General features: G+C 38.4%; 1 protein-coding gene across 1 annotated transcript in view; it reads right to left on the bottom strand.

Moving 5' to 3' along the window:
- Positions 1-1665: 1665 nt before the first annotated feature.
- The window catches only part of NOX3 (NADPH oxidase 3), a 40304-nt gene continuing 23359 nt past the window's right edge, over positions 1666-18610 (bottom strand). Inside the window, exons 9-13 of the mRNA XM_005518421.2 lie at positions 18247-18500; positions 14592-14754; positions 7331-7477; positions 4009-4133; positions 1666-1792 (exon numbers count right to left, since the gene is read on the bottom strand). Of these exons, the coding sequence (XP_005518478.1) occupies positions 1666-1792; positions 4009-4133; positions 7331-7477; positions 14592-14754; positions 18247-18500 (816 nt within the window). The remainder of the gene's footprint in view (positions 1793-4008; positions 4134-7330; positions 7478-14591; positions 14755-18246; positions 18501-18610) is intronic.

Below are 18610 nucleotides of genomic sequence, written 5' to 3'. Positions count from 1 at the left end.
CAAATGAGGAGGTGGTGGACTTTAGCAACAAATGAAGTGTACAGGATGATGTGAACAGGAGAGATGACACAATCAAAAAAACAGGGCAGAAGGGGGCCTACTCCAAGGTATCCACACAAACTAGAAAGTGCAGAAAAGCAGGGTGGGGAAAGCTCTAACACCTCTTTTGGAAAACTCACATGACTGAATGCCTTTCTGAACTGCATGTATGCTAATACACAAGGCTTGGAGAGGACACAGGAGGAATTCAAAGCCTGGAAGTTTCCCATGCAGTGTGGTCTTAGAGAGAAGAGGGGTCCAGGGGAACTGGAGGATTTTTAAGAATCACCTTCCCTAGGTTTAAATATGATCCCTCTTGCTGTGGACTAAGCCAGTCAAAGGTAGTAGGAGATCCATATGGTTGAACAAATTCTCCTGACAGAATTGAAGCACAAAAGAAGGCTACAAGAGGTGGATGCAAGGACAGATGATGCAGGGAATATAGGGACAGTGAGTGTGCAGGGATGGGGTCAGGAAAGCCAAAGCCCATTGGGAGTTAAATCTGGTGAGGGAAGTGATGGGCAAGAAGAGCTGCTGTGCATGCATCAGTTGCAAAAGGAAAGCTAGGGAAATGTTGATTTGCTGCTGAATGGGGTGGGAAGCTTGGCATCCAAGGCAATGGAGAAAGGTAGAGGTACTCAATTCCTGTTCTGCCTCAGTCTTTACACATAAGGCTGACACTCGGAGATCCCTGGCTTCTCAGGCAAGTGGGAAGATCTGAAAAAAATCATGCATACCTTCAGTGAAGAAAGATCAGGTTAGGTATATTTTAAACAAGTCCATGGAAACTGATGGGATGCATCCACAAGTGCTGAGGGAATTTGCCATTCTATATTTTTGAATAGTTAAAGGAGGGTTCCTGAGGAATGAAAGAATGCTGATGTTGCTCCTCTTCACACAATCAGCTCTGAGCAAGAGGTTTGGAGTAGAAGCCAGTAGTGCCTTCCCACCTCAATCACTCTGTCATGAAACTTTTTTCCACAGTTGCATGTCTCATGAGATCCATTTGCTGAGTGCAAAAATTTCTGGAGTTCCCTTAGCCTATTAAACCTAAGTACATATTAGGCCATGGGACACACAGACACCATTCCCATGGAAACATCAGGTTTAAATGGTGCATAGCTTGGTAGGGCAAAACAAATTTGCTCCTCTGGAATTTGACAGAGTGTATAGAAATAGTATTGCTGTGGAACAAAAGGTAATGTGGATGTGGATGTGTGTGCAGTGGGAGTGTAAAATCAGAAAACCAGGAAGGAAATGCTTTCATGGGCATGATTTAAACAGCAGGAATGTATTGCCTGCAATCATACACAACAGCAAAGTACAGCTCCAAATGTCCATTTTACTCATGCCTTATTCTTCAAAGGTTATGGTTTGTGTATGTTTTCACACAGGTGTAGAGATATTTACAGTATCATTAAGTAAGCAATGAAAAAGCTAAGGAAAGGGTCCAGATCTTTAGCTGGCATGGGATGGCATTTTTCTACTGAAGTCAATACACCTTTTTTAATTTATACCTCTTAATATGTGGCCTGAATGCTGCAGAATGGGATGCAGAGGATAGGAGAAGATGGGGGGAAAAATACACAATCTGGTAATATCTCTTATACAGTTAAGAAGTACAGTCTAGAAACTTTCTTTGTTATAGTGAAACTGAACTCCTCTTGGATCAACTGATGAATATGAGTTGCATGTCTTCTGCAGGATCTTAGAGAGAGCCTTGGGTCCACAGAAGAATACACCAATACTGTTGCTGCAATCACAATAACAACAAAAAGCATGAGAGTAGCAGGGGAAATGGATATACTGTACTTTATTGCTGCCTCCAGCTTTGCATCTTTTCAAATCTCTTTTTGAGGAATACATTTGAAAAATCTTGTGTTACTGTATACTTTGTGTTATGTACTGTATAATTTGTGTTGCTATATGATAGTATAATAATTTTAATACTTTCATGTTTATTATGTAATTACATTATTTATTAGATTGCTGTATGAGAGGTTACAAAATATTTTAAATGGTAACTCTTTGGTTTTGATCTTCACAGCTTTTTCAATCAGAGAGGCAAACGTACAGCTTGTGCTGAAAATTTAAAGTGCTTTTTCTCCACCTGAGTTAATTTTTACCAAAAAAAAATATACAAAATTCTCAGTTACTTCTGAGTTTTCTTCTCCTCTCTCCCCCTACCCCCCCACCCCCCGTCTAACACTTTTCTGCCTACGGACAATTTTAAAATGGTTGATTTAATAACAGCAGTTGTAAATAGGTACTTCTTATAAAATAAGAACATGACGAATGTAACAAACAATTGTGTTCATATGTGTATGAGCATGTAGGGAGCTGATAACCTGGTTGCCTGCTAGAAACTGCCTAAAGGGTTTGCCTCCATGTACACTACACATATTGCTTTAAAACATATATGCAGACACAGATTCACACGTGTGCCGTGCTGCTGGGGAAAGCTCAATCTGAGAAATGCAGAGGAAGTGACAAGTGATAGCATGAGTTTAAAAAGGTTTGCTCCTGTAAAGAAGGGGCTGTAGATATGATTTTGGTTTGGTTCCCAAGCCATGGCCCCCAGTAGTTGTGTCTGTACTGCTCAAGTGCACCTGGTTTAACCTGAAGTGGTGTATTCCTGCTAATCTGCTAAAAGACACTATTGCAGCCAGGGAGAGCTCTGTCAACCCAGACACAGAGGCCCAAAATTTAGTCAGATCCTAAAAGCTGATTCTCACAGTAGAAACTCCTCTGTTTGACTCTTGAGTCTTCTATAAATCAAAACAAGAAAGAACAGGGTATTCTTTTCTCATAAGGAATCCTTATTTCATGCCAGTTTTTCTTTAAAAGGTTTAATATTGAGGATGAGCATGGGCATCTAGGTTTACAAAAAAAATTGGAGATTTTCCATCAGTTTAGGACTGGCTTTCTATGGAACTACCTCAAGATCCAGTATAGAAAGCTAACGCCCATATTCCCCTAGAGCAGCAGAAAAACATTTTTATCTCATCTGTACTTACAGTCACAAAAGTAACTAACAAAAAGTAATGTTTCAACTATAACTTTAAAAGCTCTGTTTATGTAGCAGAATCCCTATGAAAGGTCTTTCAAAAGTCATATTTTGTATTCTTGGCCTTTTCATGCTCTTAATCTTTCATATTTCCTGATTGTATTTATTTTGACCTCCATCAAGTGAATTCTCTATTACTGTTATTTTTGCAATTTTATGGTATTCTTGTAGCTTACTGTACTCTCTTTGATCTCCTCCCTTTCAGCTTTTTCTTGGGTCTTTTTCATCTTTTAAAAAAAGTTTTCTCCTTTTTCTTTTCATATCTCTGTCTCCCAAGTGCAAGCCTTTATTTTGCATTAGCAGGTAAATGTTTGGGAATCACAAAGTCTCAAAGATTCTGGAATTTTCAACTGCTGTACACAAAATATTTCACATTCTTGCTTCAAAGGCTTTCAGGAACAAAGAAGCTTTTCTCAGACCACTAGCAAATCCACCAAGTTCAAATGAACTGTCTTTGCCAGCAGAGATGAACTAATAACAGAACAGCATAGTCTTGCAAGAGCGGCCAAATATGTTAGGGGAACAAACATATCCTTGACATCATAAGAAAAAAAATCACAGTTTATCTCTTTAATAACCATCTTCAAGGGAAATTAATGCTACTTTGTCCTTTGTGCAGAACAGTAATTGGATTGTGTGTTTCAATTATATCTGGACAAAGGCCAGGATATTGAAATACTTCTAAATATTAGATTTTCTTGTCCAAAAATTAGATTTTATTGGCATTCTCTTTCCGAGATTTCTTCATTAAAATCTTCATTAAGCATAAATCTTCTTTCCACACAGCAAAAGAGAAGAAATTATTTTAAAAGGGTCATTTAGAAAGGTTTTCTCTCCCCTCCTCCCACTGTTCATGCTGAGAGAAGAGTTACCTAACAAGGTTAGAAACCAGCCTGCCTTACCTAGGATGGTTTTCAACTAGTTGCTTGAATTCATTGTCCCAGTTTGGCCTTCCATAACAGGTTTTCTGTCTCAAACCAGTAATTATATCCATCTTGTCATCACAATGTAGGGCTATGTGAGTAGCCTAAAGGCAAATTTACAAGATAACAATTATAGAGTCAAAAATACATATTCCAAGTAAGAGGCAAAAACAATAATGTTTCTTTGCTGGGAAAGATGGAATGAGGGAAGCAAAACTGTGTAATTATCAAATGAGAGGAGAGGAGGGAGAGGGAGAGGGAGAGGGAGAGGGAAGGAGATGAGTATTTGAGAATTCACAGTTCACTAGCATTGCAAAAAGCATTTCCAAAAGTACCTAAGAGCCAAGCACAGAGCATTCTGGTGCTGATGGGAAACACAGTGGATATACCAGCTCAGCAGGGGTGAAAACAGGGGTCCAGCAGAGGACCACAAAGATGATGACAGGTCAGGAGCATCTCTCTTATGAGAAGAGACTGGGAGCTGGGCCTGTTTAGTCTTGAGAAGACTGAGAGGGGATCTCATTAATGCATGTAAATATCTCAAAGACATCTGTCAGGAGGATACTGCCAGACTATTTTCTTGGTATCCAGCGGCAGGATGAAGAGCAATGGCCATTAACTAAAACTCAAGAAGTTTCATCTCAACATGAGGAAGAATTTCTTTACACTGAGGGCAGCAGAGCACTGGAAGAGGCTGCCCAAGGATGTTGTGGAGCCTCTTTCTGCACACTTGGGCAAGTCCCTGTGTAACCTGCTCTAGGTGACCCTGCCTTGTCAAGGGAGGTTGGCCTGGAGGATCTCCAGAGGTCTCTTCCCCTAACTATTCTGTGACTCTGTAAAACCCTCACTGTTTTCTCAGAGGCTTTTCTCCTCAGGTAGAGGCAGGTGCAGAAAGTGGATCACCTCAGATGAACCAAGTGAGTTTCTCAGCTCCCAAGTGCCAGGAAAAAAATCCTGGTTTTCATGGGCATTTACTGTCCTTCAGCTCCTGTACTACACCCAATACCATACTATCTGAGTGCTTCCCAGGTGCATTTAAAAACAGAAACCACTGTCACTCCTAATTGTGCTGCTCTTGTGTAGGAGTAATATACTTGTTTCTACTATGGACTATCATCATTGCTGTCACTATCAAGAAATTAACAGAGGAAAGTAAGTTTAAAAATGGACTTTGCATTTAGTCCAGGCCCTAGCATGAACCAAATATCATTAACATCTTTTGCAGAAGTAGTTGCTGAAATTTAGATTCACTTCCTAGGAATAATATATATTTCTCCTTCTAATGAGTCTTCCATGTTCTTTACCAACACATTTATTCTAGTCAAACAAAGTTGTCACAAGAGGTCCTGTTTCTAAAAGCTTCTTCTTGTTAGTTTGAACCACTGTCATGAAGGATTTGGAATAGTCTGAGAAAGAACTTTAATTGTTTGGTAAGAGTGAGGGGTAGAAAACTGCAGAATTTTTGGATTGTTTGCAGCAAAATTGTCCCATTCAGAAGATGGGCTGTTCTCATTAAGTGGAAGTTTCCCAGGATTTTTGATGTGAGCCTTTGCAATAGCTCACAGTGTTAAGGTTGTGTAGGAGTCTCAGGGGTATTGCAGGGAGCTTGTCCAAGCAGAGGCAGAGCATGTGCTTTATCTGCTTGACCATCTGTTGCCAACATGGAATCTGCAAAGAGCTCAAAGCATTGAACAAGCATGTCTGAGGAGCAGACACGTGTCAGTAAAGGAGGGTGTACTAGAAGATTTAAAATGCCCGTGCTCCTCAGGTTCAACTTCACTTGACTATTGGCCAGCTATATGGTGAGACAGGGAGAGAACACAGAGAATGTTGTTTTGGTTTTTTGCTGGGGGAGAAGTAAAATATCATTCAAATACTACTGGTGCTGAAGCTCAAATTTTGATGAGTGATGAACAGGAATTTACTAAAGATAAGTAAGTCCTGCAAGATTAGGGAGCTTTATGTGTAAATGAAGGTGATGTTACTGAGCACAGTGCCCAAGTCAGAGTGGAAGAAATAACAACTGAAGAACATTCCTCTGACAGGAATCGAGAGAGATTATGGGTTGAAGAGAGGAAGAAGTCCCTTCAGAAAAGTGCAGGGTACATGAATGAAGAGAGACAGATGCCCCAGCGAGAACAGCTATCACCCTACCTAACTTCTGGCCTAATGTTTGCCCAAGAGGGAAGTAAGATGATAGTTGAAAGATGAGGGCAACTTTGTGGTTTTTTAGGTATTTTAGGTTCCCCAATAGCTTCTTTAACAGCAGGTTTTAGGTAATACCCTGTGATATTGCTAATGCAGAGCAGTAGTTTCTATAACTGCCATATACTTCACAATGGGAGTAGATTTTCCTGAATACAGCTTTATGCACATACCTCATTACTTGACAGAAACTCTAAGGAAAGCAGAAAGAAACAATGGGGGTTTTGTATCAGCAGAGGCAGAAAAGGAAAAGCTCTATGAAATCTGTATTTTTTTCATCTCTGCTAGGTAGTCCTTCATTCAACAGAGACGGCAGGAAATAAAACAGTAGAGCAAAGACTTCCCTGTTAGAATTTTTCTGGCAGGTGCCTACCTTATCACTGCATGATCTGAGTAATCCATTAAAAAGGGAAGAGAGAGAGAGAGAGAGAGAGAGAGAGAGAGAGAGAAAATCAACATATTTGTGTTTAGATAAAGACTAAAGAGTTGAATAATGTTGACCCAGTCTAAGAATTAAGTGCCTGAGGTGGTATGATCCAATGAAATTATGAGAAGGCAAGTTTAAAGTCAATCAGAGAAAATGTCTTTTCAAACAACATGAATTAGACCATGGAGTTGGTTGCCAAAATGTTCCAAGTGCAGTACTTTTCAAAAATGCACCAGATATATATATATATATACATAAATGTGAGCAACAGAAGTTATAGTCAATAATAAGAGTAAATGAAATCTACACTTTTTAGACAGCCCTCCACATTTCAGCACAAAAATGACAGAATCTAATGAAATACTGTTCCTAAGACATAGACAAAATATCCCTTGACAAGCTCCTGAAAGCTCTGTGCACGTTGCTCTGAGACACCTGGTAACCATTTTTGCCCAAGACAAGATGCAGGACTGGAGGAATCATTGAGTTGATTTCTCCATCCCTATTTTCCTAAATGTGAGATGTAAACAGACACCTTAGTGTCTTCATATTTACAGTTCTTTGTCTCTCCACTTCACCCATCATTTATTCAGCTGTTCCTGTTCCATATGTTACCATACTGGAAAAGCAAGGTACATTAACTCTAACTTGAAACAGTTTCATTATTACCTGACTTTCATCCCAGCCAGTAAGAAATATATGATAGCTTAGAAAATCATTTTTCCATTTTTCAGCCATTTTTGTTTCCAACTGGAACAGAAGATCAGCAAACCACTCAAATGCTGATGGGTCTCGACAAATCCAGTAAAAATAAACCTGTCAAATAAAGTAAAGATATTTAACAAAAAGCAAACTTTCAATAAAACTTCCTAATTACTGGCTCAACTCATTAACCATAACCATTCTCCACTCTAAATTCATGGTAAACATAATTAAACATAATTTTGACAATTTAAAATTTTGATTTTCGTCTTAAACAAAGAGTAAATATATTAATGTGCTGGTGAAAGTAGGCAATGAACAAGCTTCCCATATATCGCTGCCAGTGAATCACTGCTTTGACTTGTAATACCTAGCTCTTCACTTCTTGCAAATAATTTGATGATTATTTGAAATTTTTGATTTGTTTAATTTCAGTTTTATTCAGGGTCAAAGCAAGGAATTCCTTTTTGTCAAGACCTTATGCCATAAGGCTAACTCTTGATATTGCCAATAGGTAGTTATGTACTTCAAGTCATATGCCCTGTATAAAACAGGTGAGAAATAGTCCCTATTCCTTTCTTAAAAATGTATTTAATATTTAAATTGGAACATCTAGTTCCTAGAGAAACCTGAAACTAAATTTACAATTGCCAAAGGGGCAAAATTAACTGCTATCCCATGACCGGTTTTCTATTGTTTGAAACCCTCCTCTCTATCAAAAATTGGCATTTAACTAGTTTCACTTTTCAACTTTTTTTGTTTGTTGTCTGTTGGGTTGGAGAGCCTGTTATCAAAGTTTCATTCCACAGATAGAAATTAGAGGGTGGGATCAAGTCATCCTATAATCGTGTCTATGGCAGACCAAATGTTCCTGGGATCTGTCACTAAGAGGCATCCTTTAATCATTCCTATGGCTTATTTTTCCTACTTTACTGCAGCAAATCAAAAACACAGCAGAGTTTGTTGTTTGTTTTTTTATTTAAAAGAAAGAAGCTAATTTGTTAATATCCTGGCATAAGGTGATGCTTGCATAGGAAAAAAGTCTTTCAGACGAATGGTTAGTCATTGTCCATATGATGATGAGTTTCTATTTCAAGAGTCCTTCCTCTGGGATCTTCTGCTGGAACAATGGGAGCCTGCAAGAACCTTTTTCTGTGCAGTTTTTACAGCCAGCTGGCCCAGCAGATCATTGGGATCTGCTGCATGTGCATGATCTCTCGTGATCTGTTGTCTTAACTGCATCTTCTAACTAATTAGCTGTTTCTAGAAGGCTGTCCTATATAACCTCTTCTGTAGGAACGGTTTCTGATGACCATTTGCCGTTACCATGTCTGTGTACAAGCTAATAAAGTTTGCAACAGGAGCTTCCTCAGGACAGATGGAATTCCCGTGTCAGGATCTTATCAATGCACTGGAACTCAGTCACTCCTAGGCCCATCAGGAACTACCTTAGGGAGTCTTTAGCACCATCATGATTTCCTAGTTGGAAATGTCCTCCAGCAATGCTGTGCTGTGTAGAGGACTGGGGCCAGTCCATCCTGCTGGTTCCATCTCAGTGCCTTGTATGAAGCCGATACAGATGTGGAGACTACTCAGCTGTGAGTTCCTGTACTACCCAGGAATGATGAGGATATGAATGTCTGAAATTCCCAGGTTGTCTGCCCAGGCACTACCCTGATAGCAGTCTGAAGCACAATTACAAGATAAATCTGATTGCAATTCTTGTTAGTCAAATTCTGTAGCTGTTGCCACACACTCTACCATTATTTTGACCAGATGGTGCCAAACCTCAAATGGGCCCTTGAAGGCTGTAATTCATAATTTATCCAAAGAAGAAATTCACAAACGTGGAGGAAGTGTAAAAATACACAGTTTCAGATGTGAAAGGAACATCAGGAAGGACAATGTATAAGCTTATAAAAACTGGATGACTGGAACTTATTTCATTGTGACTGTGATTTTTATTTTGTTGCAAAATCCCCTAGCTTCCTCCAACCCATCTCCTTTTCTGCTCACCAGCCCCTCTGTCTTTTATTGTACTGCAATATCAAAGGTGATCTGGAAGGTATGTCCCCAAGGCAATCATTGTGGTGACTCCAATGTTTTGGAAATTGTAGCCCTTTTCTACAGGATCAGGGAGATAGAAATGTGTATTGGACACTTCTGAAATGAAAAAAACAGAGAAAAAAACTGGAAGGCTGTAAAGAGATTTCCCGAAGATTTCATATACTAGGTTGTCAGACTTCTGGTAAGGTGGTGGGAGAAAAATGTGGTAATACCATGCTTCAGTGGAGATTTGGTGAAAGACACTAACAGTAATTTGAGATGTTTCCTAGATCTGAGTGTACTGTAAGGGACCATCTGTGGTTTATGTAAGAAATATAAATGATGTATGATCCCAGAAACAGAGATAAGGCATTCAGGGTTAAGTAGGGTATTTTTACAACCCAGGAATAAGACTGTCTGTGGAACTTTAGTACTAAGCATCTTGGCTGTTTGCTTTTTCCCCTTCTGTTTCAATATTTTGCCTTAAATATGACCTCATTGCTGTATGGTGGGGGGTTGCCGCTGATTTACACTGGCATGGGTTATGAGGAAAAAGCAAGCCCACTGACTTTATAGAATTTCATATTTGTGGCCAACAACAGCAGTATTTTAAATTACCAAAACTTGGTAAGATTTATAGCCTTAACCTTTATGTAGCTTTCTGGTGTCTGAGTCCTAAAGTCCTCACTTGTTCTATATACTCAGAACCTCGAAAATCAGCCCACTGAGTGCTGTCAGTCTGTATCACACCCTAGCTGTTGATTTGTAGTGAGAAATTTCTTCCCCCAGACTTTACTTGATCATCTTATTTCTCAAGTTTTTTCAGCAGTTCATTTTATGGTAATGTATATTTAGTGCATGTGTGTGGAGAGGAGATATGTATTTCTAAACGAATAAAGAATTGTTCATGGGGTAGCAACTGGGAGCATGTGGGCAGGACTGGGAGATAAGCACATTCAGGGAAGGAGGAAGAAAAGCTAGCCAATGAGTTGAGACAATACAGTCTTTGAATTCGGGAACTGGATTCCAGAACATCAGACTATGGATCTTGAAGGAATGCTTTTAGCTGTTTGAAGGCCTGGCAGTCACAGTAACAGCCAGTCCAACTGGTTGGATCAAGCCACATCTGGCCCAGTCCCCTAAGGAAAGGATGCTGCTTTCTGAAGCTGCAAAAATTCCTTAAGCTCATCCCCCGGCACCCATTGCATTGCCTCTGATTTTCATGTTAGAGGTGGTAAACATTTGGTGATGGAGAAAGACTGTCATTATTAGAAGTATTTTTGGCTGTGATTATAATCTCAGAAAGAAAAGAGATAGTGAAGAAGATGGCCTGTGGGTAAAAAGAATTAGTTTCCTTTAGATCAAAGAGGACTTCTAGTCTAATATGATGAAATAAATGGTGTTTACAAAGAAGTCTTCCTTTCTTTACACTGGCTGCCCATAGCATTGCACAACACATTTAATATATAATTAAAATACAATAAATGCACCAAAAAAATTAATCCTGATTAAAACAGTAGAATAAAGTAGCTCTAGTGCATTTCTATAATTAAAGATTATTCTGAATCCTGTTTTTTTCTTGTAAGCCTTATACTATTAACTGACTGCAATTATTTAGGACCCTTAAAAATCTGGCTTAGATTTATGTTTCATTAGTCTCCACCCACCCTACTGCCATCAATTGCATTCATCAGCTTGATGGCTTGCCCAAGTAAACTGTCTTAAATTTTCCAATTGCTTTTTGTAAATTGAGTTAGATGCAGTATTGTTATTAATCAGATCAAAGCAGGGGTTTGAATAGTTGCTTATTTCTGTAATGCTCTGCTGCCTTGCAATTCATGGATACTTATCCTTCAGTTTCCCACACCCTGAATTTTGTACAATGGACAAGAGCAAGAGCTGTGTTACCTCTTTCCAGTAAGGTGAAAGAACATTCTTTGTAAATCAGCTTCCATCATGAGGAAAGTCATTAATAATTATCTGTTGATGAGCATCCATCTGTTTCTGAAGGCAGAGTTGGAGCTGCAGCTCTGGGCAAAGCCAGCTTTTCGTTAAAGGGGTGTCCAAGGAGAACACCCCACATCCCTGACTCTTGCTGCTCCTTCTTAGGCATGAATATCCCTGCAAAAACCTCTTATACCTGCAGGTGGGCACCTCCCTGCAAGCATCCAGTCCTTCCTGCTCTTGTGTAGACTACATTACCTGTGGGCTGTAGCACATTAAAAAAAATAAAAAAAATCCGAGGTCTTCCTCTGTGTAATTAATTCAGGGAGCCACTCCAGGGGAACACTCCAGGTAAGACACAGCAGTGTCTGCAGCCTGGGTTATGCAGGAGGTGAGGGTTTGGCAGCCTACAGGAGGCACTGACCTTGAGTTAGGGTGGCAGAAAACAGCCTTTCCTATAATACATAACAAGGTTCAAAATCATATTCCTAAATTTGAAGCAAAAAGCTTAAACTGTTATCAAAAAAGATCAGAAGGACGGTTACATTTGACAGAAGAAAGAGCCCAGGTTTTTAGGTCCTCAAGACAAGAGTTTTTTGCAGAAGGACTGGGGACTGGGGCAGAGATTTACCTCAGGGGGGGAAGTCGGTCTCAAAGCAAATGGAAGAGGCTGACTGTGTTTTCCTCTAAGTATGTAGCTGAACTTACTGCCACAACACGGTATGGTTGTCTACATGGATTCAAAAAGCTATTAGACAGCCTCATGGAAGAAAAAGCCGCAGAGATATTAAAGACAGAAGTACAGCTCTTGTATCAAGGTGTTACTGAGTTACAAGTCTCTCAATGGTGAGAAAACATCCTGTAGAAACCAATCACCACCTGATTTTTCTGGTCTGTGTACTTTTCTCTAGGTGTTCATGAAGAGCCACCATTGGAGACAGGATACGGGGCTAGATGGATACTTGGTGGTACTCAGTAGGACCTTTCTTATGTCTTTTGTAGGGAAGAGAAAGTAGATATTTGCTAACACTAGAATCTGTTGGATCAGTACAATTTTATCAATTTCAGTAACAATTGATCTGAAAAATGAGACCGCTAAAACCCAATCTTATTATGCATAACTAAAGCCAGTATAAACTTTCAGCCATAACTAGTAGTACATGCGAAAAATGATGGGGAAATGAGGGTTTAAGGCTATTTAATTGTGAAAAATCAATTAGATAAATGTGTACTGCTTTTGATTTGTTGGGTTTTTTAAATTATACAGCTGCAGACATTATGGAAACTATGAGTATTTATATCTCAACCATATGTGGGCAACACTAAGAAATATTAGTTCAATAACTGTAATGATAGCTGTACTCAAATCAAAATGAAGTTGTTAAAAAAAAGAAAAACCTCTTATTTATTTCCTTAATAGACATTTCTATGGTACTCATCATGGCAGAAAGAGAGTGCTGAATACTTTGAGGAAGATTAAATTATTTGTAATTATACCACAAGTGGAAGCTTTTAACCAATGGGAAAAAAAAAATAAAATGGAACTACCCTGATATTAATCTCTCTCACTGAGATGACTGCTAAATTTCTTTAAGTAATGCTGTGAACTTCCCCATGACCTTTCATCCACACTTTCAAAATATTTTACAAGCACTGATGAAATTTAGCCTCATAACACCTGTGAAAAATAAACATCACTATTCCCACTGCACCAATAAGGAAGCCAAGATATAAGGAAAAGACAAGTAGAAATCTTGATAATTTTGTATTTCACATGAATTCAGAAAAACTGAACTCTAGAGCAGAAAACCATGGCAGAATGTATGATGCATTTATCTTTGCAGGCACACTTACCCGAAATTCTCCTTAATTCTCCCTATGAACGAGCACCCTCAAGTATACTATTGATGCATAGTTAAATTCTGTTCTTTTGTCCTTAAGATAGCACCAATGACAATAACAACAATACTTTCACTTGTATACATGTAGAATATACATAACCTTCATATATAAAATTTGTATGCCATATGCGTAACTCTCCTTACTGTGTAAAGATTGTATATCCTTGCACAATCGTAGTGTTTGCAAATACACATTTTTCCTCAAATAACATGTATTTCCATTTTTATTTCCCTCCATTTTCAGTGCTTTTTATGCCTCAAAGATCCCCCCTGGCAATTTGAACCTGTCCTCAACTCCTCAGTTTCTAAAATCCCAGATGCTTTTTCAGTGGCAGCTTGTCATTAAGATGCCAGTTTTAACACTCTTTCATTTAAAAAGATCAGCCCCTTGGTCCTGCAATCAGCTCCATATGTATTGACCCTTTCAGAGATCTGTCCCCTCCAATACAATTTCAATGTTTGTCCCTAAGTGTGAAATGTAGAACAGTTCCTGATTCAGCTTTTACACTGGAAAATGGCCTAAAAGAAGCTTACCATAATGGATATGGAAGAGAATGTTTAGTGCTGATTTTTTTCTGTGCTACTGTCTCACCCACTTCACCTATTATCTTTTCTTCAGCTATCCTCCCCAGTGCTGCCTCACCTGCCATAAGCAGAAGGTGTATAACAGGTTAGAAAATTAAGAGTATTGGTGCCACCTTTACCTTATAGATCCAACCATATTTTTTCAACAAAATAATTAAAGTGGTTTGAGGGAGTAATATGTGTCTTGATAAATGCATCTCGGTATGTGCATCTCATCCAGAGCTTAAATGCCTTTTATACTCCTGTGCTGGTTAATATCCTGACTTTGCAATGTGAGAAAAACAGCAAATGGTTGCTGAATGCAGCCTTCTGGACCAGGACATGCTGCTGAAGGACCCTCATGAAACTTGTAGCTGGACAAAGAACAAGTGCTGCCCTCCACTTCTGATTGAAATGACATTGCAGGACTTATTTTTGTTAACAAGGAGCATAAGTTTCCCCTGTAGCTTTCTAATTATGTGTCCAGCTATGAAAGACATTCCACAGTTATCTCCAGTTGCTATTGAAATTCTGATCCTTCAGCTTTTACTAAAAACACTGCAGCTGAGGCTACCTTCTTACTCAGGGAATGACAGTGAGTTCAGGAGACTTCACCCCACAGCAGTTCCTAAGGCATCTGGAAAGGGAGTGGCTGCTTCTCAGAGCGAGTTAAAACACTCAAGTGAGCCGCTAGCTTTGAGTTGCCTCTCTCTCCTGGCTAAATAGGCTCACTTGTAGAACTTTTTAATGAAGCAATAAACTTTCCCACCTACCTTCTGCAGTGCCAGTACTGTGTTAGGATTGCAGCACTTGTACCAAATGGATTTTAAAATAGAGGCAAATGGTGTGACTCCGATTCCTGCCGCAATGCACACGCTGACTCGGTAGTGGAAGATGTCTGTGGTTGCAGATCCATATGGTCCGTCCACAGCCAGTCTACAGCAACAAGACATTTAGTCAAGAGGCAACAACACATAAAGTGACAGAAAGGTTAACATTTGTTGGGCTACACATTGTCAAAACTGAATTTCTGTTAAAATAAAGGAGAAAAGACGTGTCTAAGATGGCACATAAATTGCTTATACAAATACATTTAATTTTCAGTAGGTGCCATTTAATAGCAAAGTAACTGTCTTTTCTGAAATGAGACAACGAGAGCACCCATGTGGATTTGGGGCCTGGCCATCTATTTAAGCATGCAATTGCAATTTTCTGGCTTTCTGAAATGTGATTAGTCATATAATTGCATGTCCAAATTTAGCTGTGGAATTTGCATATTTAATTATGAATTACTGAAAAGCATCCTGTTTTAGAGCTTTATTTGTTATATTGTACATATCAAAGTAAAGAGGAACAGATTATATTAATCATTTTTAGAAGTTCTGTATTTGAGTTAAAGTAATAAAAGAGAAGACAAGAAAAAAGTCATCATATGCAAAGGAACTACTATTTTCTCAGCTCTTTCTGAGAAAGCAGTATTTAAGGAGCACATTTTTGACACAATACTGTACTTAGTATCTGATGTAAAGGCAGAATGTGTAAGGAGAAATGCTTGTTGATATTACTACCTCCTGTAATCAATGTTGCTGATGCCAAGAAATTCATTTTGGTCAAAATTAGAGATGAAAAAGTTTCTTGAATAATCAGATTCATTCCTTTAGCAACATGAAATGTAAATACACCCAGTACTTTGGAGTGCTCTTTCCAGCCCTATCTATGTACAACGTAGATGCTCAGAAGATGGTTTCACCAATACCCAGTCTTCAGGAAAAAAAAAAAAAAAAAAAGTTTTTTTTCTTCCTTTTAGATTTTCTGTTGTTTTGTGCTCTTTATTTAATGAATCATCCTTAAAATTTATCCTTAAATAGTACAAACAAATAGGCACACATAATTAAGTGTTTTAACAGGAAAAGAAAGGGGGATTCCTAAGCAATTCTACACACAAATATAGGGACACAACGTATCTCAGACCTTATTGTTACATTTTTAAAAGTCTCCTAGCAAACATTTTCCCTCTTATTTCAATATTTGAAATGCCCTGCAAGTGCAATGGCAAGCAAAATAGCTACTATGGCATAACTTCTGGAAATCTGACCCTAGACATAAAGATTTTTTTTTTCCCAATATATACAGTTATTTAGATTGTTGCCCAGCACAGTATTTTTTTCACTCAAAACTTCCAGTAAAATATGGTTAATTTATGGCATATATATATATGTATATATATATATATATATATATATATATATATATATATATATATAGCTTTCAGATAAGCTTTGTATGTAGTTCAGCGTTGAGGCTGGAAGCAATTTTCATTGTTGTCAGTAGATTGAGAAAAAATTGATCTGGGAGAAATTTCAAGGATTCTCTAGTCTGTTGCTGTGCTATAAGACAGGTTCAATTATTTCTGAATCATCCCTTGAAGAGATTTGTCTTGTCAGTCTGCTCCTAAATCCTCAGGTGATAGAGATCCCATCATTGGTTTGAATGCCTTACTCAGCCATAGCTATACAGCTTAGCCAAATACAAAGCCTCAGAGACGCCGGGAGGAGAGAGGAGAAGGAGAAACTGAGATATGTAACTCATTCATTTGATCTAGGTAGAGTGGATGAAAGTAGGAAGAGAGTAAACAAAGTGACAAAAAAGATATTACATTTAAATTTGCCAAAGAGAAGAAGAAAATAGGGTTATGGACTTTCTTGCTTTGATTTGGGTGGTCCATATTCTTTGTATCCATTTCATTGGAAAATAAATTAGATTTATGGGGAAGGCAGGAGAAATCTTTAACAGAATCATTAACAGATTCTATGATTATTTTTAGAATTTAAACATTTGCTGGTCACCGTGATGAGTGTGTAGTACTCCTGACTGTAAGAGCAGTTAAATTTTGGGGCAATATATTAAACCAGCAATTAAGTCAACCAAAATCCTGAAGAGGCATAACATGATCATTTTCACATGAATAGTTTATTCTATGGTTTTAGCTCCCAAATTTTTCAGAAATCACTGCTGTCTTTGCTACCTATATATATGTATGAACATCTTACTTTAATCCTCTTTAAGTAATTAAAAACTACATATTTTATTCTCAACCCTACCTTATTATTCAGTTCCTATGTCTTTTGTCTTTTGCACAGTTTCTGCTGTATGTTATTTTTCAATATAGTCACCAATTTGATGCGTAACTTTAGATATTGAAAACTCTGAAAAAGACCTGATTTTTGCTTTATTGCTAGTTTAACTATTGAAATATTTTTTTTTAATATATTGAAAGAAAGAAACAGAAGGATATCAATAAGCACCCTAACAAGATTAAAAAGAGGAGTGTTTATATATGACAGTACTGTTAATTTCAACCCCGCATTGTGGCAAGTAACATTTGATCATTTTTTCTCTTCCTCATTTTTTACACTTGCTGTCAATCACTTTGAACAATTTTTGCTCCAGTTCTGCTGAAAAGACATACTTCTCATTCCAGTTGCCTTTAACAAAGACACTGATTTCATTTCTAATTCTTATTACCTGATACAATGCAAGGACTGGACCAGACTTTCCTGTCTGCACCCACCCTTCAATAAACCTCTGCATCTCAGTGGTGTCTGTAATCTTTCCAGGGGGAAATCAGTCCCTCCAGTCCCAGGCCCTACACACTCCACCAGAATTTAAATGACCCTGTGCTGGGCTGTTCTTTGCTAAAGATCTCCCCTATTCCTGCAAGCAGTGCAGGGGTAGAGCTACGTGGTTTGAATCCATTCTGTGTAGAGCCAGGTCCTTGGCTGCAGCAAGTCAGGCTGGCTCCTCGACTTCAGAGGATCCCCCGCTAACTTGGAACAACAGAGAATCAACTTTTTGATCATATTAAGATTCCAAAAATGCATAATTTGAATACATATAACCTTTATAAAGTGGAGCAGGGTTTGGGAAATAGAGATGAGGTCAAAGGAGACTGTCAGAAAGAAGTAAAGTTTATGCAGATGTTTCAGGAACCATGAAATATCTAAGTAACTGAAAGGGAAAAACTGGAATTTTGGATGGTAAGGGATGGGTGCCATCAGAGCATAAGCACAGAGGCACAAATCTAGCAGATGTCTTCCAGTGTCATTTATTAAACAACCATCTTCCAAAATAGGTATCTTTATGTATAGATATACGTATTAGAGATCCAGATGGTAGCAATAGAGATAAGGATATTGATATGGACTTTAAATCTTGGATTAGTCATCACATCCTCTTGGTAGCTTCTGGCCCCAGCTCATGGCTATTTGTTTGTGGTGTTTGCTAGCATAATGTATTTATGAATCCAGAACTACAATCTAATAATGTATCATTGAAAAAACACATGCAAAATTAATTAAAGTTAAAATGTTAACATTTATTTTAAAATGTAGAAATAACATTTTAAAATATATAGTCTGTTATTCAAACCTTGGTAACATCCACAATTCCTTGAAAGCTTTTTCCTCTGCTCCAAAGGCCTTGAAAAGGGCTGCAGTCCAATCCCCGATGACCCGTATGTGGACGCTGAAGTAGTCTTCCTCGGGAGCTGAGGTGAGGGTGAAAGGGTGCCACTCCAGCTGTGAGACAGATGGGCACTGTAGAAATATATATTGGCCAGCTCCCATTTTAAAGCCATGTTTCTTCATGTGGAGCTCAAGGACTCCAGAGGAATGTGTTACCACCTAAAGAACGATATAGGGACCAATTTTATTTTCATTCAGAAGGGTAAATATTTGTTTTCATTAGGTCGCAGATATCCTAACCTGCAGTGTTGTTGCCCAATGGCTTCCGA

This window comes from Pseudopodoces humilis, chromosome 3 (genome assembly GCF_049639895.1).
Source record: "Pseudopodoces humilis isolate 2021_Gansu_Grassland_sample_001 chromosome 3, ASM4963989v1, whole genome shotgun sequence".
In the NCBI taxonomy this organism is placed as follows: domain Eukaryota; kingdom Metazoa; phylum Chordata; class Aves; order Passeriformes; family Paridae; genus Pseudopodoces; species Pseudopodoces humilis.
This window is presented reverse-complemented; position numbering and strand designations above follow the sequence as displayed.